Here is a 27,203-nt window from a genome sequence, read left to right as displayed (position 1 = left end):
AGTTGCATTACTTTAGTAACTCTGGTCAAAACTGAAGAATCACTACTGTGGATTGGTCTTGTATATGTGGTATACAAAAGTAGTTGACAAATGGGTTGATTATATGTATGTGAATAGCAAAGGTGTTTAACAGCAACAAAGAAAGAAAGGAAGCAGAAGGGTGGGGAGGGGAACACGGACTTTCCAAGTAGACTACTTGAATTCAATTAAACCCTCATCCGATTTCAGTTGGGTGATCTTAAGCATGTGCATTTACTTTATCCTTTATAGATTTTTTTCTAAAATAGTACCACAACTATTTTTACATAGCATTTACATTGTGTTAGGTATTGTAAGTTAGCTAGAGATAATTTAAAATAAGAGGAGGATGTATGTAATGGAAGTACTGCTCCATTTTATATAAAGGTCTTGAACATTTCTGGATTTTGGTATCCATGGAGGTTCTGGGACCACCTGCACAAGGATATCAGGGAACAGGACTTCACAAATAGTAAATTCTTAACTTTTTAAAAATTGAAGTTTACATGAAAAATAAATTGGAATTGGCACTTCCTAAAATATTTTTTCAAAAGTATACAATGGAGTATTTCTTTTAATTAAAATGCTCCATTTGTTAAAAAAAGTACTTGAAAATACTGTAAAAATAAACTGTGTAGTTATTTAAGAAGCATTTCTCCATGTATGTGTCATACAGCTTACCTTTCCCAGTAGAATATGTCATAATCTATTAGTGGGGTCAGGAGGATGTGTAAAAAGGGCTCCATTTTGGTAGAAGGCAAAACATACTGCTAAAAGCTGGAATTGGGGCAGAGGTCTGTTCCCCACAAGTTGCCTTTCTGATTAGGACTTATTCTCTGCTGCTGAGTTCCATGTGGTGGTGGTGGTTGGCCTTGAAAACTGGTAAGTATTAAAACCATATTCTCCTTGACTTATCATGCTGTATACTGAATCCAAGTCATTTTATACATTTGGTTTTTTCCTTGTGTTCTAAAATAGGCACAGGAATGGCAGGGCTGGCAGGGCACAGGCACAGGGCTGGCAGGAAGTCTATCAACTCTTTACAGAGTACCTTTATACACTTGGTAGCATACTAAATTCTATTGATAATGACACTGTCAGTTTGATACTGTGTGAACCTCAGTTCCTTTCCTGGTTTGTTCCTTAATGACTGCTTCAGCCAATCGACTATTCTCGGCATTGAGATGTGAAAGGGCCATGGGCCTAAAGTCATTGTCATTCTTTTTTGTTTGAGTCTTTATAGGATTCAAAAGGAAAAACCACCATAGATTGGTGAGCTCAGAGTGGGAACCTGTAGGCAAAAGAAGTAAAAGAACCACCATTTGATTATATCTACTAGAATTTGATTGGGAGAATTAGTTTGAGCTAAATGGTTAGGACCATAATTGCATATGCTTTCAACAATACATAAAAACTCAAACAGCTCACCAGAATTTGTGGGAATTTTTTTGTGTTCTTCATATTTTTCTGCTCTAAAGTAATGCACTATAAATACAGTTATGTGTCACTTAACAATGAAGGTATGTTTTGAAAAATGTATTGTTAGACAGCTTTGTCACTGTGGGAGCATCACAGAATGTACTTACACAAATCTAGGTGGTGTAGCATACTATATACCTAAATTTTATAACTCATTAGTCCTAGGCTATGAACCTGTCCAGCACACTACTATACTGATACCACGGACAGTTGTAATATAATCCTAAGTATTTATGTATCTAAACATAGAACGAGTATGGTAAAAATACCACACACAGGAATTCTTCTATTCCACTATAATATTACTGTTGTGTATGTGGTTGTCTTTAACTGAAACATTGCTATGCAGTATGTTACAGTATCAGCCTTAGCAAAAATACACCAAGACATGCCTAAGAAACACTTACATATTTTCTCCTTTTAGTAATTCTCATGTTTTATTCCCGACAAACATTTGATAACTTAAAATTGTAATGGGAAGCACCAGGTCTATGGAAAAACTGCAGTGTAAAGAAAGTAGCCAATATTCAAACTTTTATTTCTCACGAATATACTACTTATTCCAGGTATGCTGGCCTCATAAAACAAGATGAAAAGTGTTCTTTCTTCTCTCTTAAAATGGTGTAAGATTGGTATTGGTAGAGTGCTTGTTTAGAATTTAAGAAGCACTGGGTTTGATCTCCAGTACTGAAATAAATAAATAAGTAAGTAAGTAAATAAGGCATCTTGCTACCAGGGTTTTGGGGAGTTTTGGAATCCTTCTAGAGAGTCTTTCCAGGTTCTTTCTTGTTGTCTTGAACAAAGAATTGGACAGAAACACACAGAATACAGTGAGGTTTTTACATTACTAAAGGTTAGGGAAAAAGTGTGCTCTGCATACTTGCAGGCCACTGAAAAAGGACTCACAGTGGCAGTGAGGTTAATGGCCACTGTCTTTTGTATCCCCTGTTCTGAAGTCAGATCTAGGCTGCTCTATCAACAGCCTGCTTGATTTCATGCCAGAAGAACTGAAGATAGAAATTTTCATTTGGTCCCAGGTACAGGACTTGGAACTCTTTTTCTGTGTATATGTCTTGGATTTCTGTGACAGGTCAGGCCCACTTGCCCAGCTGGCTGGCCATGACCTAATCTCCTGCCTCAATCTTGGTATTTGGTTTTTTAATCCTATCTATTATATATTCTGTTATATAAATTTATTTATCTTCATCTAGTTAAAAAAAGATGAATAGCAACAAACCACTGTGGGGGACTATCCCAGTTTCTTCTCTCTCATTGCTGAGACAAAATACCCGATGCCCAAAGTTAAAGGGCAAAAGCTTTATTTAGCTCACAGTTTATAGAGGTTTTAGTCCATAATTGGCTGGATCCAAAGCAGGATGGCATGGCTGACAGACATTGCAGAGGAGAAACAGTTCATGGCGGGCAGAAGGTAGCAAAGCAAGCAAGAGACAAGACACTGTTTCTGGCACTTATATTGTATCCAGGCTACTGGGATTAGGGCAGTGCCAAACAAATCAGTGGACTGATTTAGTAATCACCCACCATTAATCCTAGCATCCTTAATCCTAGCATTGCACCATTCCAGATTCAGCCACCTCTGAAATAGCCCCACCTATGACTGCATGAGGCTTTGGGGGACATCTAGACACAAGGCATAACAGTGACTGTTACACATGATAAATGTTTAATTACAGAAACAGCTGCTTAATTAAGGAAACTGCTACATGTTGGGCCCTGGCCACACAGTGCTGTCTCTGATGCTGACAGTCTGAAGACACACACTTCTCTGACATTTTCCTGACTGTCCTAATATTCAGTCTGGTTATATATTTTTGTCTCTGACAGTCCACAGAGATTCTTGGTCATTTATAGTGAGAAAAACTCTTATCTTTTTTTCTCTCTTTTCCTTTTCTATATATGGATAGATAGAGATAAGTATCACATGGTTATTTGAAGAATTGACATTTTATTTCAATTTGGCTTTGCTGGGTGGGAAACGTTTACATTATTTTACACTTTCAAGCTTGAATTTCCTCTTTCTGGGTGTAATCAGTTTCTACTCTTCAGCATACAGAACATTTTATGAATAATATTCAGTGCAGAAAGAAATCTAAAAATAATTTTGCAGGTAGGGTTTTGTTAGTCATACGTGGAATACTGGCAAGCAAAAAGAACAAAGGCACATCAGGGTAAGGGTAGTGGTAGGTGGGGCATTTCATTTCATTTGCTCTACCAAAGAGCTTGCCTTTACTGAAGAAGGGAAAACACAAGAAATAGGAGCATCTGTGCTAGCTATTGAATGCTTCATTTCCCATCACTGCTAGTCACATTTGAATGGAACCATGGCAGTCCTTTGATGTACATCACTCAGCTCCCTTCCTTTATTTCTAAAGGAAAAATCTTGATTTTTATATTTAAAAACGCAGTGAGATGTTTTGGACATTCTGAGGTTCTTTTGGAATTCAGTGTTAAAGCCCATTCCTTTTTGGCAAGATGATAAAGGGTATACAATAGTGCATTTCATTTGTATGCCTAATAGCACCTCAGATAGCCCTAATACATGTATGTACACATAACTTTTAGCAGCTGTTTCTGACAGCTTACAGCATTCGGCTGAATGTTGTAATGAACAACTTGAAATGCCAAGCATTATTACAATGGATTCTTATCTTTAGAACTTCTTTTTAATACTTTTATGTAAAATTTTTAAATGACACACTTATCAGTACATAATTAAAATGACTAGTCTTTAAATGTTTAAGTTACTCTTTGCAAATAGGGATTGATTTGGACTAATCTGGCAGATCTCTTAAGTTCAGGTTAAAGTATGAATTATGTACAGGGGAATATTTTGCAATCATGTTACTGAGTATATATATATATGTAAATATATAATTGTATAATATATGTAAATATATAATTGATAATAGTAAAAATTACTAAGATCCTGTCTCAATATAGGATTTATTTGTTTAATTTTCATATTCAGCATGAAAAATGAGTTTAAGGTTTGTTTTCTTATTCTGCTACTATACTTGGATTTTTGGTCTGGTGGGCATGAAATATTCCCTAGAAATACATTGCCTAGAATTCCCAAAACAGAATAATAAAATAACTTTTTAAAAAAAAAATTGTCTTTAGGGCCGGGGATTTAGCTCAGTGGTTCTGCCACCTGCCTTGCAAGCGCAAGGTCCTGAGTTCTATCACCGGTGCCAAAAAAAAAATTGTCTTTAATACACAAAATTCAGATTGTAGGCTTACATGATTTGGCCGTGTGCTAAAAATTAAACAAATACCCAACAAAGCAAAGTTGGTCAAAGCTGTAATTTATAAAGAATGCCAGCCAGTGTTGCTCACCCAAACTGCCTTTCCCTCATTTGGCCTGGCCTGTACTTCAGGAGAGAAGCTATCATGATATCATGCCCATCTTTTTTTTTTTTTAATACAGGGCCTTTATATTAAACTACATCCCCAGCCCTTTTCTTATTTTGAGATAGGGTGTAACTAAGTCGTTAAGTTATTCAAGCGAGACCCAAACTTGCAATCCTCCTGACTCAGCCTCCTAGAGTGCTGAGATTACATTTATGTGCTGCCACATCTGGCTTTCATGCCGATCTTTCATTTAAAAAGATTTAGTTTTCATCTTCTTTCTTGTATTGTAAACCTTTTTTTTTGGTACCGGAGATCGAACCCGGGACCTTGTGCTTGTGAGGCAGGCGCCAGAACCACTGAGCTAAATCCCCAGCCCTGTGTTGTAAACTTTTTGAAACCAATTTTGACTATTAAATACTACACTTTAATTTATATTGACTAATCATTTTGATTTTACAGGTACTGCTTAGGATGAGTGTGATTTGGAGAAGTTATATTTGCAATGTAAGGCTAAGGAAGGTGCCACACAGATGCCAAAGTGGTAGCCACCCCGTGGCACCCCTGGGATCAAGAATTTTAACTGACCCAGCCAAAATTTTTGAACACAACATGTGGTAAGTTTCCTTTTTGGATCTGATTTTATGTAAGTTTATTAAATATCACCAGTGGTATTATTTTCATTTTGTACCATATTTTTTATCTACATAAAAAACAGGAGAGTTTGCCTTTTTAAGAAAAGACTTTTATAGAGATTGGTGAAAGATAAGGTTGGAATGATATAGGTCAGATGTGGAGATAGGAGCAAAATTGTGCGTGGTCCTGAATTCTTAGTGCCAGGCCCTTCAGAGCCCCTGTGGAGAAATGACATTCCACATAGTCCAGTAAGTGTGTTTGGTGACAGTGTACTGGACAGGTCAGCAGGGATAACTAGAAGCAGGAGGAGGCCAGTGAGAGATTGTGAACAAAGAATAAATAGAACTTGCTGCTTGTGTAGAATAAAAGAGTTTGATTCTGAAGATTTCAACAGAGATCACTGATAAAAATCAGTGGGTAACGGGGGCAGGGATTTAGCTCGGTGGTGCCGCTGCCTGACCTGCAAGCATGAGGATGTGAGTTTGATCCCCGATACCAAAAAAAAAAAAAAAAAAAAAAAATCAGTGGGTAACTGAAGTTTTCAACTGAGGTCACTGATAAAAATCAGAAAAAGAAAAATAAAGAGGTAATTTTTTTTTTTTAATTTTGGAAAAAAGATGATGGATTTAGTTGTAGACATTTTGAATAGGCTTTGAGGGCAAGACATTCAGGTAAAAATGTCCAGGAGACAGATATTCAAGGTGTCAGAGCTGAAGATGTAAAGTTTGATGTGATATCTACAGCCCAAATTGTTACCAAAAGGAGCCTTTGGAACAGGGTTGGGAAAGTGATGGGTTTTTTTTATGTTTGTTTTTACTGCAACAGAATATCATTTTTAAAAGGAAATACATTGATCTTTTATTAATTAGTTCTACACTTTACAGCAACCAACCACATGTGGTTTTGGAACACTTAAAATGTGGTTAGTCTAAATGAAGATGTGCCTAAAGATTTTGAAGACAGTACCAAAAAAAAATAAGAAAATATTTCATTAGTTCTTGTATTGAATTTCGTCTTAAAATAGTGAAATTTTGGATATATCAAGCTAAATAAAATACATTATTAAAATGAATTTTACTTCATGTGTGACTACTAGAAAAGTTTAAATTACTTACATGTGTGGCTCACATTATACTTTTTTGTTGTTGTTTTTCGTTTTGTTTTTTTTTTGGTACCGGGGATCGAACTCAGGATCTTTTGCTTGTGAGGCAGGCAGCAGAACCACTGAGCTAAATCCCCGGCCCACATTATACTTTTTTGAAATTAAAAACCAAAAAGTAAGCCATTTTGACTACAATCACCAATTTAGACAGTTACTGCAAGCTGTGAGAGAAAATGGGCCCTTTGCCAAGCAGTGAACTCTCCAGAGAAACTTCTGGTCCTGGGCAAGTTCCTCGTTTTTAATTCATTAACCCTAGTGATTTAGCTATGTACTTTTTCCATCTGCTCTCACTGCTCTTTTGCCTGAGATTCTTACTTACTGATAGAAGTGCCAGCTTGTCATAGACTGTCAGGAAAGCAAGGGCTCTTTGGTCCACTGCTCCTTAAACACCCAGGAGTAGCCTTGGGCAGGCTGCAGGGGAACCCTGTGGGGAATTACTGTTCACTAGCTCTAGAGATATGGCCTGGGGATTTTTAATTTGAAAAGCTTTAGGTAATTCTCTTGAGCAGCCAGGTTTAGGAACTCTTGATATAATCCAGTGGCTTTCAGACTTTGCTTTAGCAGCAGAACTTTTTTCACGTAAAGTTTTAACATGAGATCTCAATATTTAAAAGGTAAGAGCAAACCTGCCCTGAATCATGGCAGATGTAGAGAACTGGGACATCAATCTACTTCCTTTTCCTCTCCCTTGTCTCCTCACTTACTCGAGTAGCCCAGAGGACCTTTAGGGCCCTACTCATTACAGGCTGAAAAATCTTTTTTTTTTGGTACCGGGGATCAAACTTGGGTCCTTGCGCTTGTGCAGCAGGCGGTGAAACCACTGAGCTAAATCCCTAGCCTAAAAAATCTTGATCTATCTAGATAGCCATCCTCCTCCATTGCCTGCTCCCCAGGGGGTTTTCCAGCCTGCATTGGGACCACTGGAATACCGCTAGTGACCCCTCTTCCTGGGCACATCTCTGCTGTAATAATAACAATAAAAATAGTTTCCTCCAAGGAGATATCAAAGTGGTTGCTTCACATCATTTAAATGCTCATATGTCCTGATTTTTTTCCTTTTATTCCTCCCCCTCGTTTTTTTTTTCTTAAGGAGAAAATTTGTTACAAAGATTTATAAGTTTGTTCTTTCCTTCCTTCAAGTCCAAAGTTCTAAAAGTACTCATTTTCTTCCATCTTTTCTTTATACTTAAGAATAATATTTCCCCTCTTGCTGAAATGGGGTTTTAAAAAGACATTTGTAGAGAAGTACATGTCAATTGCTTTCTCACCGGTGTTACTGAGAATTATCTGTGGTACACTAGACATGGTGGCATACACCTGTAATCCCAGCACTCTGGAAGGCTGAGGCAGGAGGGTCACAAGTTTCAGCCCAGCCTCAGGAACTTAGTGAGATACTGTCTCAAAATGAAAAATAATTAAAGAGGGGTGGAGATGTAGCTAGGGCAGAGACCCTGGTTCATTATTTATTGCAAAAGAAATTATCTACAGTTTATGTTTCCTCTTAGCCTCTACTTAGTAAGGATGTTTAATTCTATAAGGACCTCTTTAAAATTTTTAAATATTCCTTTTATTCAGTTTCCAGTACTGTTCTAAAAAGATTTCCCTTTCAGATTCTGGATATGTATATTGCTTACCAGCACTTACATCTACCTAGACTCTTATTTTTTAATACTGTAGTTAAGTGAAATTCACATAACATAAAATTAACCATTTTAGAGTGAACAATTCCATAGTATTAACTACATTTCCCCCCCCGCCTTTTTTTTTTTTTTTTCTTGGTACAGGGATAGAACTCAGGACCTTGCACTTGCAAGGCAGGCAGGGTGCCACTGAGCTAAATCCCTGGCTCTACATTTACTTTTTTACTTTTTTTTTTTACCTCTGTCTAATTTATAAAACATTTCCATCACTACAAACTGAGATCGCTAACCGGACATGGTGGCACATGCCTGTCATCCCAGCATTCAGGAGGCTGAGGCAAGAGAATCACTGAGTTCGAGGATGGCCTGGGCTACACAGTGAGCTCAACGCCAGCCTGAACTGCATAGCAAGACCCTGTCTCAAAAAAACAAAGTAAAACCAATTATTATTGATAAAGTCCCCCATCCTTTAGCAACCACTAATCTGTGTTCTGTCTCTGTAGATTTCACTATTCTCGATATATTGAATATAAATGGAATCACACAAAATGCTTTTTTTTTTGAGACAGAATCTGTCTATGTAGTTCAGGCTGGACTTGCACTCACTATGTAGCACAGGCTGGTCTTCTACTCGCAGTGATCCTGCTCCCTCAGCCTCCCCTGTGCTGGGATTACGGGTGTGCAGCACCATGCCCGGCTTCAAAATGCCTTTTGAGGCATGGCCCAGAAGTCTGTGTTGAGCAACTTATACAGTTACTTGGAAATATTATCCCTCATTTAGCAGTGTTTCTGATTTAATCGACAGTAAGTACAGCTGACTTCATGGAACAGTAATATATACACATATATAAAACAGGAACAAAATTTTCCTGTACAGTTTTTACCATGTGAAATATTCACCCATGTTTTCCATTTGTTCTATTCTTTTTCTTTCTGTTTTTCAGTGTTGTTTAGACTACCTAAACTGATTTCATGACTCACTAAGGGGATATGACCTTTAGTTTAAAAAAACACTGAGCTAAGCCATTCTCTGAAAACCCAAGGTAAGACCTGAATGTTGCCACATGACTTCTATTATATAAGATATTTAAAAAATAGGCTGTCCAGCATATAATAGGGTTCCAATGCCAAGATTTTTTATTCTATTTCTTTTTATAATCATTGTATTTATCATCTATCCCTCTTCCCATGTTTTACACTTAGTACTTTAAAACAATAAAGAATTTAATCAATAAATGTTTTCTTTGGCTTCCTCCATCATGACATTTGTGGCATCAGAGTGTAGATGTTGGGAGCACAGGTTTGGGAAGTTGCTTAATCCCTCTGAGACACAGTTTTCTCATCTGTCAAAAAGGATAATAGTAGTAATTCCAACTTTATGGGGTAAATTGAGCATTAAGTGATCATAATGCAAAGTGTCTGTACATAGTAAACAACATACAGTACTATATCACAATTAGCTATCTTCGTATTACCATTTTCCAGTGTGTACTTTAGTTATTTATATCTGTTTTGTCTTCATTATTAGTCTTATTCTACAGAGAAGAACTTAGCTTATGTCTTTCATTTCATTCCTTATGTAATCAATACTAAATAAATATGTTTGAGTAAGTGAATCAATATGGAAATATAAGATCCAGTTCCTAATTAGAAGTTTAAAACGAAACTGAAAATTATTATAGTGGTTAAACATGGAGTTAAGAATCCAAGAAATCTGAATTAAAATTCTGTGTCTATCCCTGTCCAGCCTTGTGAACGTGAGCAAATTCCTTCTGGGGTTCTTGGGAGTAATAACAGATAATACAGGTAAAGCTCTTCATAATATTGAGTGCTCACTAACAGGCATCACCCTTATTATATTGTTAAATGGAGAATTGTGATATATACTTGTGAATAAATAAATGGCATAGGCAAGTACACAAGATCAAAATAAGTGATAAAGACAGGGAAGACAATAGAAATTCCCAATAGGAAGAGATTCCCAAGGTGAGGGTGGAAGAGCAGGTAGAATTTAACCTGAGCTTTGTAAGACAAGGAGTACTTAAATAGTGTAGATGATTTGTTTTAGACAGTCAGTACAGTGAACATCTGGATTTAGGATAAGTACATGAGGTATTATTCTAAAGCACATAAGTGAATGTTTAAAAAATTTTGTAAACAACTTACTGCAGTAAAAGACATATTGCCAAGAATGATAGGATAAGTATGTTTCAAGTGAGGGGGAATATTTTGAGGAGGATTAATGGCAGTAGGCCCTTTACTATAAATTTTTTAAAAATTGAAACGTTCACTGTATGTTTTGATTGCCTCATAGATAGATCTGTTTACCAGAAAGAGTTTCATATTTTGAAACTGGATGAGTGATGTAATGAAAGAAGTATTTAGGAGAATTAATTTGTCTTTGTTGTTCAGGATACCTAATTATTATGGCTTATAGGGTGATATCCTTTGTCCCCAACCTTTTTTGTACATTGATACATGCTCAACATTGGGCTAGGTTCTGTGGATACCCAAGAGAGGGCTAGGAAATGATAATTGCTTCTACCTGTTTCACAGATAAGCTGAAGTTTTCCAGGTAAAGAAGATAGGATGAATCTAAAAATGAATGAGTAAATAAAAACAAGCAAAACTATGCCATTAGCACCCAGCAACAACAACAAAAAGCCATAAACCTGGAAAACTAATAACCACCAAAAGAGATTTTAAACTCGTGTGGCTTGTTGTGTTTCCTAACTCTACCTCATCCCTTGGGTGCTAGGCGAAGAAGGTCCCGTGTCCAGTTGCAAGGCTTCTTAATAATCACTAAGTAGCTATGGCAAAGGTTGAAACTGAACTTTTGAAAATAAATGTTCATACCTAGAAATAGGACATATCCTAACAAGGGAAGTGAAACCTAGCACAGACTTAACCTTAAAAAAAAAGACATACTTAGTTTTTTGGCTTTCAGTTTGGGGAAGGCCAAGATGCAACTTTCTTCAGTTGTTTTTTATCTACTACAGTTGACACCAGCTGCCTCAGCCCAAGGAGCTCAATGTGGGATCCCTGAGGTGAACCTGTGGGGAGGTCTCATCTGCCCAGGCTCCCCAGACCATCCCTTTAGCCTTACAGAAAAAAAAAATAGTCCATGGTGACATCACGAAGGCAAGTGGAGGCTGGGAAGCTCTTAAGGATTACAGTGAAACTTCAGGATGGGCAGGTCCAGATGGAAGTGGTACGTTCTTCCACTACCCTGATCATCAAAGTCATCAAGGAACCCCCCAGAGAAAGAGAGAGACAGAGACTATTTAAAAGATTCTAGTGACTGCCTAGTTTAGGACTATAGTGTTGAATATGCTTCCCTCACAACTTTACAATAACATCAACAGTGGTACAGTAGAATGCCTGGCTAGTTAAGAACTACAAGGAAAAATATTTCAGTAAAGGATTATTTGACAAAAGAAAACCAAAAGCACGCTCAGATGTTAAGGCTATCTACTACCTAGTAAATAGTGAAGTCCTTCAGTAATCCCTATCACCCTTTCAAGCTGCAGAAAAATAAAATATATATAATGCCAAGCCTTTGAAATGGAACTTACAGGGAAAGATAAAAAGGCCTCTGGAAAAAGCAGAATGTCAAGGAAATCATATGTACAAAATAAGAGAAAAGGAAGAAGAAAGGAAAGAGAAGAACATAAAATGCCTTGTAGATTAGTTTACATTTTCCAAAATATAATATAAAGGGAATCATACAATTGGTGTTCTCTTTTTGTGTGGACTTTTTGACTCAGCATAAGTATTTTGAGATTTATCCATGTTGTCATATGTATCCATGGTTTCTTTTTGCTGATAAAAAATTCATAATCAGACTATATTTTTTTAAAGTTCTTAAAATTCAGTAAGAAAACAACCCAATAAAAATGAACAAAAGATTTTAGCAGACACTTCACCAAAGAAGATACACAGATGGTAAATAAGCACATGAAAAGATACTCAGCATCTTTAGTCATTAGAAAAATGCATCAATTCGCACTAATTAGAATAGCTAAAATTCAAAATCCTGAGCATACCAAGTGTTGTCCACGGTGTGGAGAAACTGGAACTCTCAGGCACTGCAGGTGGAGATAAAACATGTGATAACCACTTTGGAATACAGCTTAGCAGTTTCTTTAAAAATTAAACCTGTACCTACTATTGGTGTACTGAACAAGAGAGATGAGTTTCAGAATTATTATGCTGAACGGAAGGAGCTAGAAATAAAGAGTAATCTCCCTTTATCCACAGTTTCAGGTACCCATCATCAACTGTGGTCAAAAAATTTATCTATCTATCTATCTATCTAAGATAGATAGATAGATTGAGATAGAGATAGATGATATAGATATAGATCTTCCCTGTGTTGTTGGGGATCAAACCCAATGCCTTGCACATTAGGCAAACATTCTATTGTGGAGCTACTTCCCCAGGCTGTCCAAAAATATTGAATGGAAAATTCCAGACATCAATAATTCATATATTTTAAACACAGTTGTTTTATTATTAGCTGTTGTTGATCTGTTGCTATGCTTAATGTATAAACTTTATCATAGGTATGTATATAGGGACACAAAGAGATATATATTAGAATACGCACCATCCACAGTTTCAGGCATCCACTGGGGGCCTTAGAACATATCACCACAGGTAAGGATGACTGTTGTGCATATTCCTTATGCTAGTCTAGAACATGCAAGTTAATTTTTAGAGACATACTGCAGATCAGTGATTGCAGGTGGGTTTGGGGAGCTGATGAGAGAAGGGAAGAAGTGGGAGGGAGGAATCACAAAGGAGCACAAGAAAACCTTTGAAGGTGACAGATATGCTCATTATCCTGATTATGGTGATAGTTTCACAAGTGCCTGTATGTATCAGAACGTAATCAAATTGTACACCTTAAATATGTGCAGTTCACTGTATTTTAACTGTCTCAAAAGCTGTTAAAAATATGATACTGTTCGTACATTGGAAAATAATGTAGCAATTAGTAAAAATAAGAGATCTTTGTATACTGATATGAAATGATGACTATGATAGGTCATTAAACAAAAAGAGCAAGTTGCAAAGATGCATCTCCAGGATGGCTTCATTTTATGAAGAAATTCTTGAGGCACATGCATCTTATATATACATACCTTTGTCTATACAGAGAGAGAATTCTGTAAAGATCCACATTATCCTGGTAACGGTGCCTGTCTCATGGATAGGAATGATGATAAGAGATAGGGTAACTATTTTACATTCATTGGTCTTGTTTGAATTTTAATTTTAAAAAATGCCCCCCTTGGGGCCAGGGATTTAGCTCAGTGGCACCGTGCCTGCTTTACAAGCACAAGGTCCTGAGTTTGATTCCCTGGTACCGCAAAAAAAAAAAAAAAGAAAGAAAGAAAAAAATTCCCCTCTTACTTGTTCCTACATTGCTCTCTACCAAATGATAATTTGTGTATTCTTTAGTACTGACTAGAATGCCACAACTATTAGAGTTCTATCAAATTTTCTCTATCTTTATGTCCCCAATTCACAGTTAAGTGCCTGATAATATAATATACTTTCCCAATAAATGTTTAACAAGGGAAATGGCCATTGGTTTCTTTGGCAGCTGTGACAGCCATTCCATTGAATCCAAATGTAGGAAGGCATCGGTTCTTTCTGTGTTTGTGTCTTTTGTTATTAATTCCTAAGTAAAAAACTAATTTACTAGTAACAGTAATCAGCTGAAATATTCGTTATGGCCAAAACAGAGAATTAGGTAGCCAGGAGTTAGAAATACACTAGGAGAAAAGGAGAAAAGGAGATTGACTGGAAATTAGTCCAGTTATTAGCTACATGATGTAACAGTTATATTCCATCCATTCCAAGACTCACATTTATTTACCAATTAAAATCTCTGGAATTGTGACACTTCTTACAATTGATAGTATCTTAAAATTGTAATTATAAGTGGAATTTTTTTTCTCTCTTACTGGTACAGAAAATAATGGCATTTTAGATTTGATGAAATAGGATAATTATAATTTCAGAATACTTAGTTTGTACACTGTTTTAATATTACTCTTATTTGACTAATACAAAAGCAGAGAGAGATTTTTTAATGATTTTCCACTGCCATACATTAAGATTAAATATATAGACTATTTATTATATTGGTAGAAAAAGCTTTGAAGCTTTTTGCTATATTGATAAATAGGCAATGGACAGATAGAAAATTGAACCGAGAGAGTACATGTGACCATAGAGGAAATATGTAAAACAGTAAAAGAAATACAGATTAAAACTCTACAAGGTACATTTTTAGATCTATTAATGCAAGAAAGGGAAGGAGAGAGAGCGATAGGTGGGAAGGAGGAAAAAAGGAGAAAATTTCAGGATGACACCTAAATTGTTTCTCCCTTCCCCTCCCCTCACCTGCCCTCCCCTCTGCTCTCCTCTCCTCTCTCCTCTCTCTCCTCTCTCTCTCCTCTCCTCTCCTCTTCTCTGCTCTCTCTCCTCTTGTTTTCCCTCTGTTCCTTTTACCTGCATTCTTTTAGATAAATTGAATACTTTTTAAATATTATATTTTCTTTACTGTTTAGCTGTACATCTCTGCAGTAGTTTTTAGAGATTTTTCTAGGGCAGTAGTTTGAAACATTTTGGTCTCAGGACCGCTTTACACCTTAAATCATTGAGGGGCCCCCAAAACCTTTTATTTTTATGGATTATGCCTATTGATGTTTTCCATATTAGAAATTAAAACTGAGACATTAAAACAATAAGCCTCTTTTTTTTTTTTTTTTTTTTTGATACTGGGGATCGAACTCCGGTCCTTGCACTTGCAGGGCAGGCAGTGGAACCACTGAGCTAAATCCCTAGCCCCTAGCCTATTATATTTTAAACAACATATTTTAATGAAAATATCTGTATGTTCCCAAAAATGCAGAACAAAGAGTGGCATTATTTTGAGTGTTTGCAGGTCTCTTTAACGTCTGACTTAATGGATAAAGCTGGATTCTCATATTTGCTTCTGCATTCAATTTTTGTAATTTTTTTTAGGTTGAATTATATGAAGGAAATTTGGCCTAACACAGATGTGCTTATAAAGGAGAGAAGCCTTTTCAGATTATTGTGGAATTTTTTTCTCTTGATATTACGTTAAATCTCAGTAGTCACAGTTTCTTGGTTGCAATATGGACTAGGAAACCATATGAAAGAGCTTTTCATATTCTGTTATAATCCATTAGTATACCTTGAACTATGGATGTATCCTTTACCCGTGCATCATTTCAGAACATCATACATGGGTAGTTTGAGAAAGATTGGTTCTCAGTTTTATATAGATCTTCCAAATGTTGACACATTTCATTATACAATATTTAAAAATCACATTTGTTAATATCACCATCAGGCTCATTAGGAAAAATCTGTAAGTATCAGGAAGCTTATCAAAATCACGGTGGTAGACATAGGTTTTCCAAAATTCTAATTTTTGCTTGAAAGCTCCAGATATAGCTTTGGCAACAAATACTGTCATTTGATTTTCTTGAAGTGATAGGCTCATTTTGTTTACTTTTGAGAAAATAATATGCCAAATACCCAAGTCTGAATCACTATAGTTTTATCTACAGTTATTCTTTCAAGTAAAAATAGCAAGAAGTTTAGTTCACAATTCATATCACATGAGTACTTTTCCTCATCAATTATCATATGTCAGTATGAAGCAGAATCATTTTGTAATGTAGAATATGTAAAAAATGTGTCTCCAAGAATTGATATTTTATGTATTTTTTCAATTAATTAGTTAATTGTTTTTACAGTCTTGAGTCTTGATCATGCTAGGCAAATGCTGTACCCCTGAAGTACACCTGCAGCCAAAGGTCAGTCCTTTATAAAATTAACTTTTATTGCTTTATCAGTGAAATTGGAAAAATTGTAGCCAGTACTTCTTCCTGTTTTTTCTTATCCATTCTCGTCCATATTTTCCCCTCCCCCCTTCCTCCCTTTTTCCTCCCCTCATCCCTTCCTCTCTTTTTCCCTCCCTCTTTCCTTTTCCAGGAGCTTCAGTGTATGTGCTTTCTAGACAAATTGATATTTGTAGTAGTCCATATTTTATTACTATAATGAAATATCTGAGGCTGGGTAACTGTAAAGAAAAGAAGTTCATTTAGCTCACAGTTCTGGAGGCTCAAGGGCATGGTCCTGGCCTCAGCTTGGCCTCATAGCAATGAAAGGAGTGTGCGGAGAGGGAGATATCACACGGCCAGAGATGGGTCAGGTCAGGCCCACTCTCAGAACTCGGGGCCCCTAAGAACTGCCTTAAGCCCTTCTGAGGGCAGTGACCTGAGGACCTCCCACAAGGGCCCACCACCTCCCAATGCTGCCACACTGAAGACCAAGCCTCCAACACATGAACCCAAACTGTAGCAGTGTTATCCCACAGGGCTAACTTTTTTTCTCTTTTCTTCATTTTGAATATCTTCTATACATGTCTTTAAGTTTACTGACACTTTCCTGCAGTATTCATTAACTGTTAAATCTACCCAATGAATTTTTTTCCCAGATATTATATTGGGCTCATTGCAGAATTTCCTTTTCTTAAAAAAAAAGGGGGGGCTTCCATTTCTTTGCTGACATTTCCCCCATATATTCATTTATTCTGTCTCTTTTTTTCCCTTTAAATCATTGGACATTTTTTTTCACTAGTGGGGATTGAACCTAGGGCCTTCATACTGAGCAATATCCCCAGCCCTTCTTCTTTTTTTAATTATTATTTTGTTTTTTGTTTGGTTGGTTGGTTGGTTTTTTTTGAGACAGGGTCTCACTATGCAGTTCAAGCTGGCCTTGAACTCACTGTGTAGCCCAACTGGGCCTTGAACTTGAGGCAATCCTTCTGCCACAGCCTCCTGAGTGCTGGGATTTCAGGCATGTACCACCATGCCCAGCTTAGTATTTTGAATTAGGGTCTCAATTTCCACTGCTTTTAAAGTCCTTGTATACTAATTCCGGTATTTGGTTTTTCCAAAGTCTATATTTATTGACTGCCTTTTCTCTTGATTCATGCCTAATAATTTTTTACTCTACGGTGGATATTATGAATTATATCTTATGTAGAGTCTGGATTATTTTACTTTAAAGATATTTTTTAAAATAAAAAGAAAAGGGCTGGGGATTTAGCTCAGTGGTTATGCCGCCTGTCTTGCAAGCGCAAGGACCCAAGTTCAATCCCCGGTACCAAAAAAAAAAAGCAAAGCAAAGAAAAAAATATGTTGAGTTTTTTTCTGACAAGTGGTTCATTTACTGGCAGATCTTGCTTGAGTCAGTGTTAATTTTAGGTATTATGAGGGTGGGACTGTTTTGATACTGTGCTGAATCTAATGTGGTTCTTTTTCCTGTGGCATACTATTTCTAGGGTTTTAACTGAATACCTGAGGCACTCGGAGGGATCGATCCTCTGTGGTGTAACTGGAACTCCAGTGGCTCCAAGCACTTACTGCCTATCTCTAGTTAGGTCTCTTTCCTCCACTCTCATCCCCAGAATCGCTCCACTAGGTTCTCTGGAATCTCACCCTGTGGATGAGCAGCCAGCTATCAGCCCTGGGAGGAGCTCTCCTGCAGCCTTCAGGGACCCCACCCTCTGTCCAGCACCCTCTTCAGTGTTCTGCTGCACAAACCTCCCCACCTCAGCAACTGTGAACTCTGACCTCTGCCTTCCCACTCATGAAACTGCCATTCAGTGGATAACCACTCTGCTTGGGTCCCACTTCTCTGCACTGCTATCTAGAAATTTGTCCCTGGACAGAATGATCTGGCGGCTGTGGGGACTCACCTTTTATGTTTCTCTTCCCTTAAGGAGCATAATCATGCCCTATCAAAAGTATTGTCCAATGCTTAAAAACAGTTACTTCTATATTTATATCATTTTATAATTTGTATATAGTAGGAGGCTAGTCACATACTCCATTGTGGCCAAAATCAAATCATGTACAGCAGTTTTAAATCATAATTATGATGATGATTTTATGGCTATATAGAAAAATACATATGTGTATCTAATATATAAATATGTAATAAATGACTTACAGAATTAAGAATTATTGAAATATAGTATGTAATTTTATGCTGAAACTAATAAACTCTCTTTAACCTAAGAATAAATGCTTTATTTTTAATTCCCTAGCTACCTAATATATTTGTCAAATTTATTTTCAAATTGTATTCTGGGCTGAGTATGTAGCTCAGTGGTAGAGCACTTGCATAGCATGCATGAGGCCCAGTATCACAAAAATGAATAAATGAGTGAAGTTCTATAGTGAGATTTTTACATACACAGTAAATAATAAAGACAGGAAGACAGTCTATCCATATATTTACTCTGGGTGGTTTGATTACATCTGATTAGAATATGAAGCAACCCCACATTTAGCAGAATTTTCTATAGGTGGCATTTTCAAAAACTTTAGAACTCAAGCTAAACAATTGTATGTGTGAGTGTTTTAACTTTTCCAAACCAAACCCAACCCACAGTTATTCAGACTGCCATTTCTATGAACTTAAGGTTAATGAGTCATGATTCATTTGCACTATAGATATAAAGGAGAGAGAGATATAGATACATGTAAATATGTATGTGAACTGAGTTCATAGGCGTGATGACTGCTACAAAACTGTAAGATTGAGTCTGCCAGTCATATTGTAAATATTTGTCTTACTCAAAAATTCTTTTATTTTTGAGTATACTTTTTTTTAAATTCAAACTTTTATGAAAAGTGTTTGGTATATTTTGCATTTTCTATTCAATTCTCTCTTTTGTACTTTTTTTCTTTTTCTAAGAAAACATAATTTCCTTTTTTATTATAAGGATTGCTGCAACTTCCTGTGTCCTGGCACCAAAGTCCCGATCCAGAGTACATTTGTGGTAATCACCCCAGCTGGCTAAACCATCTTACTTTAGGACTTTTACATCCTGCGAGCTGCATGGGAAGGACCCTGGAACACCTTCAAGCCACGAAATGGAGACAGTGACCTTTGAGGATGTGGCTGTGAACTTCACTGTGGAAGAGTGGGCTTTGCTGGATCCATCCCAGAAGCAGCTCCACAGAGATGTGATGTGGGAAACCTTTAAGAATGTGACTGCTATAGAAAGAAACTGGGATGACGGGCAAAATGAAGATGAGTTCAGATGTTGGAGGAGCAATTCGAGAAGTAAAGAGGTAGAGAAATGCTGTCAATTAAAATTGTGGCTTAAACATGGAGTCATGTTTTTGTGCACTCCAGGTCCTAATGTGAACATGAAGCCACTTGGTACTAAACAAACTGAAAACCTTGCTTGCAGCCAGGCCCTGATTGGTGATTCATCACTTAGTGGGCCCATCATAGCTCACACTGCACTCAAGTTATCTGAGTGTCTGGGATTTGAAGAGAGCCTTTCTACATGTAAAGAACATGGGAAAACCTGCAATGATCTCCAGTCCTTTCAGAAGCAGGCAAGTACAAACCCTGGAGAGAAACTCTATGAACAGAAGCAACGTGGGAAAGCCTACCCTGATTGCAGTGAAGGAACTCACATAGCGGACAAGCCCCTTGTATGTAAGCAAGATGTAAAAGCCTTCAGTACACACAATTATGTTCAAATCCATGAAAGAAATCAGAGTGCAGTGAATTCCTATGTAGGCACACCATGTGGAAAAGCTTATAATTCTCAGCACTACATTCAAATACAGGAAAGTGCTCACAGTGGAGGAAAACCTTTTAAATGTATACAGTGTGGCAGAACCTTCACCAATACCACTTCATTTTGTAGACATCAAAGAACTCACACTGAAGAGAAACACTATGTATGTAAACAATGTGGGAAAGCCTTCAGTACAAACCGTTCACTTCATAGACATCAGAGAACTCACACTGGAGAGAAACCCTATGTGTGTAAGCAATGTGGGAAAGCTTTTAGCAGACACGCTGATTGTCAAATGCATGAAAGAATTCACCGTGGTGAGAAACCCTATGTGTGTAAGCAGTGTGGGAAAGCTTTTAGCACACAATTTAATTGTCAAATGCATGAAAGAATTCACACTGGGGAGAAACCCTATGTATGTAAGCAATGTGGGAAAACATTTATTACACACAATCAATGTAAAATACATGAAAGAACTCACACTGGGGAGAAACCTTATGTATGTAAACAATGTGGGAAAGCTTTTATGACACGTGGTAGTTGTCAAATACATGAAAGAGTTCACACTGGGGAGAAACCCTATGTATGTAAGCAGTGTGGGAAAACTTTTAGCAGACAGAGTAACTGGAAAACACATGAAAGAATTCACACTGGGGAGAAACCCTATGTATGTAAGCAATGTGGGAAAGCTTTTGGTAGACACAGTTACTGCAAAACACATGAAAGAATTCACAGTGGGGAGAAACCCTATGTATGTAAGCAATGTGGGAAAACTTTTGGCACACACATTCACTGCAAAAGACATGAAAGAACTCACACTGGGGAGAAACCCTATGTTTGTAAGCTATGTGGGAAAGCTTTCGCATATAACAGTTCTCTTAATGTACATAAAAGAACTCACTGGGAAGAAACCCTATGTGTGTAAGCAATGTGGGAAAGCATTCATTGTGCATGGACATTATCAAATACATGAAAACTCACAGAAAACCAGTGTATGTAAGCAACGTTTTCACCACACATAGTTTTCAAGTACATAGAAAAACTCACACTGGGGAGAAACCCTATGGGAAGCAATATGGAAAAACATTCAGTAGACACAGTATTTGTAAAAATCATGAAAGAACTCAGTGGAGAGAGACCCTATGTATGTAAACAATGTGGGAAAACTTTCAATGAAATGAGTTCATTTCACAGACAGTAAAAAATTCATACTGGATAGGAATCCTATGTATGTATATTCAGTGTGGGAAAACATTTAGGACACAGGGATAAACATGAAGGAAGTCCCACTGAGAAGAAAACTTGTGTATGTGAACAATGTGAAAATGCCTTCAGTCATGTCAAGAATCACCTCAAACATAAAAAATGACACTGCACAATAACTGAATGTATGATGTGACTCACATTGACATGAGAGGACTCACAGTAGACAGAATTTCTGTTTCTGAGCAATATGGAATATCCGTAAACAGCTATCATTACATGAAAGAAGTCAGTGAAAAGTATCTGAACATATATAAGCAATGTAGGAAAAGTTTCATTTTCCCCAGCATACTCAATCCATCCAAGAATTCACATAGGATAGAAGCCCTGTGTATGTAAGCAATGTGGTAAACTCTTCAATACTTCCAATTACCTTAAAATACATGCAAGAACTGCCCCTGGGAGTAATTCTGTTAAAGAAGCACTAAGAGAAAGCATTCCATGATGCCACAAAACCTCAGAAAGCATGAAAGAACTGACATTGAGAGTAAGCATAAGAACAGAGTGTGGGAAACCTTTGTTTCTACATGACCTTGTGTGCTAACCTGAACTGAATAGTGCAGGTGGCTTTTATTAATATATATTTCATGGGAACAACTCTAGTCATTTTGGTTTCATTTATGCTTACAAAGAACACAGTATAGTGTGAAACCAAGAATAGATGGGATGTTCACAAATCTGCATTTGGACTACATGCAATATGTATATTGCATCAAATCTCTGTAAATATACAGCATACTCAAGTATATTTTCAGAATTCTGTGAAAATTCTTCATGTAGTGAAAATCTGTACAAGTAATACGAAAACTCAATTTGAATTATTTCTTCAGAATTCCCTAAAAAAATTCACTACAAGAATGAAGTATCCTAAAGTATAGAATAGTGTTTTCATGAGGAACTCACTCTTAAAGTTGACCTCTGGATTATGTATTTGTATGGTTTACTGTCTTTTTTTTTGGTACCAGGAATCGAATTTAGGACCTTGCACTTGCCAAACAGGTGTGGTGCCACTGAGCTACATCCCCGGCCCTGTACGGTTTACTATTAAGAATAAATTTTGAGAGCCAGGGATGTAGCTCAGTGGTGCCACTGCCTGCTTCGTAAGCACAAGGTCCAGAATCCAATCCCCGGTACCAAAAAAAATAAAAGAAGAAATTTTGAGCTGACTTAATTCTGTATTTTGATGTGAGCAGTAGTGTGGGAATTTAATTGCATCTTTTAATCAAATTATGCAATGATATGTTTTGTACCATTTTGGATCCATGGGCGAATTAAAATATATTCTTCATTTGCCAGTTGGTTGAGTGCTCCATGAATATTTTTTTATTCTTATTTCTTGGGATTTTTGTTTTATTATGTTCTATTTACTAATGGGTGATGGGGTACTAAAATAAATTCTTGTATATTGTTTTGTATTATTGTTGAATAATTCCAGATGGATTCTATATGTATTCTTACTGTATATTCTCCCTTTTCTTTGTAATGAAAGATAGATTATTTTTTTTCTTATTATGATGTATATTTTAAAAGGTTGCTGTATATGTGTTTTAGGTTGTTTTCAAACAACTTGTAGATCAACAGATGTTAAGATTTTCATGTCCTAAAAAGATATCTTCATGTGTCCCAAAATGCTTGCTAGTTATATCAAGTACATATATTGTCTGTTTTTCTTTGATATTGAGCATCATTATTATGTGCATACACATTAGGTGTTTTACCATATAAAACTTGCTTTTTATGCTCATACTGCTAAGACATTTTTGATAGTAATTTTTCAACATTCATCATAAATAAAATACACTGCGATAAATGCCCCCCTACTGAAGACCAGGAGGACCATACATTTTTTTCAAGTAGGATATAATAAATTGCAGTAATAAATTTGTCCAAAAAATAAAAAGGGATTGCTGCAGCTAGTTGTGATGGCCTGCACCTGTAAACTTAACACCCTGGGAAGTTGAGGCTGGAGGATTACAATTTTGAGCCCAGCCTGGGCAACTCAGTGACTTAGTGAGAGCCTGTCTCAAAATGAAAAATTAAAAAAGGCCCAGGGTTGTAGCTCAGTGTGAAGGCTCTGGGTTCAATTTCCAGTACCACCAAAACAACAACAAAAAAACAAACCAGGGGTTTCTGGGTTTTCCCTCAGGAAGGATAAGTTTTAATGAGCACTGTTACATGACTTAAAGTACAGTTTTATATAAATAAATTTTTAAAAAAATGATCTCTAAATGGGAAGGGAAAGAAGGGAGGAGGGACAAGAAAAAAGTGAAAACAAGGTAAAAATGGAAACAAAGCTTTTACACATAGAGAGGGGAGGAGGCTTGCTGGGGGAATGGGATAAAATAAAATTTATTTTAAAAATTATCTCTAGTTGAAGGATCTTTACAATGTTAAGGTAATTTTAAGCCAGCTCTCTATTGAGAGCTTGTTTGGAGGTTCTAGCAGGGGAGCGCAGCTACTCGTATACCCTTGACCGAGGAAACGGTCCTCTACTGGGGGTGGTCGTCCTCTTCGACCGAGGGCGCAGCTTCGGGAGGGACGCACATGGAACCGGGAGGGAGGGAGGGGACACCCGCCTCGCCAGCTAGATCAGCCGTATCAACCCTGGCGATCAATGGGGTGACAGACGTCACAGCCAGACCGCCCTCACATCCAAGACAGTTCTCTTTTAATCCTATTTTAATAATTATTTCACCATTTAGAGCCTTTATTCAATGTATATAATAATTTCAAACAATTGTAATTATAATACATATACATTTTGGTAATCTGCTTTTTTAACCTCATGTTATTTTTTTTTTATTTTAGTTTATTAGTACACGAGTATAATACATACTGTTTACATTCCTTGTGAGTTGTACATGTGTATAACCATGTTATTTCATAAATACTTTTTCACATTGCTACATAGTAGTCATATTTACTACTTTAAATGGCTCCATAATATTCCTTTGAGTTACTATGATGTTTTCATTCCCCATCACTGAGTTTATTTCCAATTTTCTGTTTTTATATTTAGTGTACTAATGATTATCTTTGTACAAATATTTTTCGGTACAGAACTTCATTATTCCTTTGAGTTACTTTTTCACAATAGATTCCAAGAAGTGCAATTCATAGGCCCAACAGTGTGAACTATTTTTTCCTTTGGTTTTTGTTGTTGTTAAATATCTGATTATTTTCAGTTTGCTTATTAGTTAGTTGCCTCTGTGCTTAAATTCTATTGTTATATTTATTATTAAAAACTTGAATAATTCTTACTGCTGGCGGTGGGGTTTCAGTTTATATGAATCAGACTCTTCTAATGTAAAGAATTGCCATAAAACAGCCGGTCTGTAGGAAGTTCCCATAAATATAGGAGGAACATTTTATAGGTTTCTGTGGGGATTCTGTAACTGTACAGTGGGAAAATCTGTTCTGCAGGAGCTTAGGGTGTAATATTTCCTTCACTTCACAGTTAGGAAAATGAAGTAACAAATTGTTTAAGGAAGTCAGGGCAATTTAAGAAATAACCAAATCTATTAAATCCTTAGGAAGTGATAAGTTAAACTAACAATTTAAAAGAAATGTTTAAAGCTGAAGACCACATATACTCTCATTGTTTCCCTGATTTTCTGTCATGTACATACACAATATGTAGTTGCCAGCCCCAGTTCATATGGTTTTACTTACATATATTAAAGTAAGTCAAAACAAAAATTTATTCTAATTTAATTCATTAAAGCAAGTGACAAAGCTGCTTAATGATTATTTGGGTTCTAAGTGATTGCAGTTTTTAAAAAATACTACTGGTTAGATTTTTATCTGTTGAACTCTGATTTTTACATTCTCCATTTGCTTTTCCTGGAGAGCCAGTGTACCAATCTTAATCCTTTAAAAATGAAAATAGTTCCTCACCTTTCAGTAGTGTATTATGTAACTAGGTCACTGGAATATACCCTCTTACATTTGATTGCATAAACATAACTTAAAATAGAACCGAAGTTCTCATCATTCCACCCAAAGCAGCTCCTTATTCTGTCATTGCTACCCCACTTTCCTCTATGCTCAGTGATAAAACCTTGGGACTCATTGGCAGCTCTCACTTTCTTTTCCAATATCTAGTTATCTCCAAGTCATAACTACAATTTTTTTCAGTGTCTCCCCCAACTGTTCCTTTCTGCTTTCTATTACCACCACCTTAGTCCTGTGACTCATTACTCCCAGACTACCACAACATTCTAATCCATCTCCCTCTAGTCCCTCCTTGCTTTGTCATCTCTTTTAAGCTATTTAAAATCCTCTGAAATCTGACTGTTACCCAAATCCCAGCCTCATCTGCAGTTCCCCAAGAGAACCAATCAAAATAGACTTCTTCATTGTTTCCTGTATACGCTGTCCTAATTGCCAGTCTCTTAAGGACAACAGTAATTGCCCCACCACCTTTCCCCAACCTGAGCCCAAGTGTTAATTGGCAACAGTCCCACTCGTCAGGTTCTAACAGTGCATGTGCACTGTTTTATCATTTACTTTCTGTTTATCTGCCTGCATTAGAAGAACATATGCCTTGGATGGGCAAGGAGTAAGTCTTACATCTCTACCCCACTGTGTTGCTAGATAATAATAGACTAGTGACTGATGAGATGGATTCTGATGAGATAAATTTGGGTTTGAATTCTGCTCTGCCACCTTCAACTATAGGACCTTGAGTGAATTACTAAACTTCTGTTTCCTCATATGCAAAATAAGCATGACTGGAACATCTTCACAAGATTTCTGAAAGGATTAAATAAAAGAAAAATGTATGTTTCGCCACCTGCTGCGCAAGTGGAAGGACCCAAGTTTGATCCCCGGTACCAAAAAAAAGAAAACTGTATGAAATGTGTTTAGCACAATGTCTGACATGTAATAAATAGTCAATGGTAGTAATTATGATCATGCCAACTGCTTGGTTAATTTTTTTTTTTTTGGGTATGGGGGATCGAACTCAGGACCTCGAACTTGCAAGGCAGGTGCAGCACCACTGAGCTAAATCCCAGGCCCTGCTTGTTTAATATTGGTCAGTAACCGTAATGATGACTGACATGAAAATCCAAAAATTTTTTATCTTATCTAGTCTCATCAGTCATATGACTGATACATCACGTGACTACAAATGTCATATGATAACTGTGTTAAGATGTTTTCTAATAGTTACCAGTAGGCTTTATGGAACTTGAATGTAGGGGGTTCGGGATTTTTTTGTTTCAAAAAATGGAAATTCAGAAAATTCAGGATGTTGTTTTACTCATGTGTACAAAAAAGGCAATGGAAACCTTGTAAAAACAAAACCAAAATGAAAATCACCTTTTTTGTATATAGATTGTTGCCTCCATCCTAAGGAGATCTTTTTTTTAGTGATACGGATTTTTTTCAATGATAAGGCTCATGTATGCTAGACAACAATAAAGACATTGTTGCAACACAGAGTAGTATATTCTCATATAGGAAGGATAAATTCTAAAACTAAAAATACTTATAGAAAGAGCCACATTGTAGAAAAGTCATCCTTCTGTATGTACTCTATCATTTAAACATAAGCGAATCTCTTTTCAGAAATTAAAGTAGCTAATAACAAATCTAAAGATACTTTAAAAATTAAAATTGCAGGGTAAATACAAAATATTTGAAAACTTTCATGTCTCTGACAGTGGAGTATTAGAATGCAAGTTTTATAAAAGGAGCATTAAAATATTGTTAAAGAATGCCTTGTTTGTAAATTAATTAAAAGGCAAATAAATTTAGCTGTAGAGTAAAAAATGGCAAACCATACCAGCTCCCAGATAATCATGCCTCAGAGTATTCTGGGGATGTTACTTCAGCAGCCGTTCCCAAAGGTAGGTGGGGCTTGCAACACAACCGGAGTTCAACCGAAGAACTGTAGAAGTTACATATGACACAAAACTATTCACTTAACATGCCATTGGTTTGTATCACTTGCATTTGTCTAATCTAGGATGAA

At 36.6% G+C, this 27,203-nt stretch overlaps 2 protein-coding genes across 8 annotated transcripts in view; both read left to right on the top strand.

Moving 5' to 3' along the window:
• The first annotated feature begins 5,337 nt into the window (after nucleotides 1-5,337).
• Mettl8 (methyltransferase 8, tRNA N3-cytidine) overlaps nucleotides 5,338-27,203 on the top strand; it is a 60,860-nt gene continuing 38,994 nt past the window's right edge. For 2 of the 5 annotated variants that reach the window (XM_004857662.3, XM_004857661.3), the window contains exon 1: nucleotides 5,338-5,483. In XM_004857662.3, coding sequence (XP_004857719.2) covers nucleotides 5,341-5,483 — 143 coding nt within the window. In that variant the 5' untranslated portion in view covers nucleotides 5,338-5,340. Of the gene's footprint in view, nucleotides 5,484-9,248; nucleotides 9,348-16,106; nucleotides 16,167-27,203 lie in introns of those variants that run through there. The other 3 variants (XM_021238537.2, XM_021238540.2, XM_087200312.1) reach the window with 3 other exon arrangements.
• On the top strand, nucleotides 5,346-22,475 carry LOC147829957 (uncharacterized). 3 transcript variants are annotated; one of them, XM_087200270.1, is made up of 3 exons: nucleotides 5,367-5,483; nucleotides 16,107-16,166; nucleotides 19,148-22,475. In XM_087200270.1, exon 3 carries the CDS (start codon nucleotides 19,299-19,301, stop codon nucleotides 20,883-20,885), a length of 1,587 nt encoding a protein of 528 aa, XP_087056396.1. In that variant the 5' UTR covers nucleotides 5,367-5,483; nucleotides 16,107-16,166; nucleotides 19,148-19,298; the 3' UTR covers nucleotides 20,886-22,475. The 3 variants fall into 3 exon arrangements, with proteins under 3 accessions (XP_087056407.1, XP_087056396.1, XP_087056404.1); XM_087200278.1 differs by lacking the exon at nucleotides 5,367-5,483 and adding an exon at nucleotides 9,264-9,347; XM_087200281.1 differs by lacking the exon at nucleotides 16,107-16,166 and having other exon boundaries at nucleotides 5,346-5,483.

The sequence above is a fragment of the Heterocephalus glaber genome, unplaced genomic scaffold (assembly GCF_053883595.1).
Source record: "Heterocephalus glaber isolate CG9 unplaced genomic scaffold, H.glaber_assembly_v1.0 deba00000347, whole genome shotgun sequence".
In the NCBI taxonomy this organism is placed as follows: Eukaryota; Metazoa; Chordata; class Mammalia; order Rodentia; family Bathyergidae; genus Heterocephalus; species Heterocephalus glaber.
This window is presented reverse-complemented; position numbering and strand designations above follow the sequence as displayed.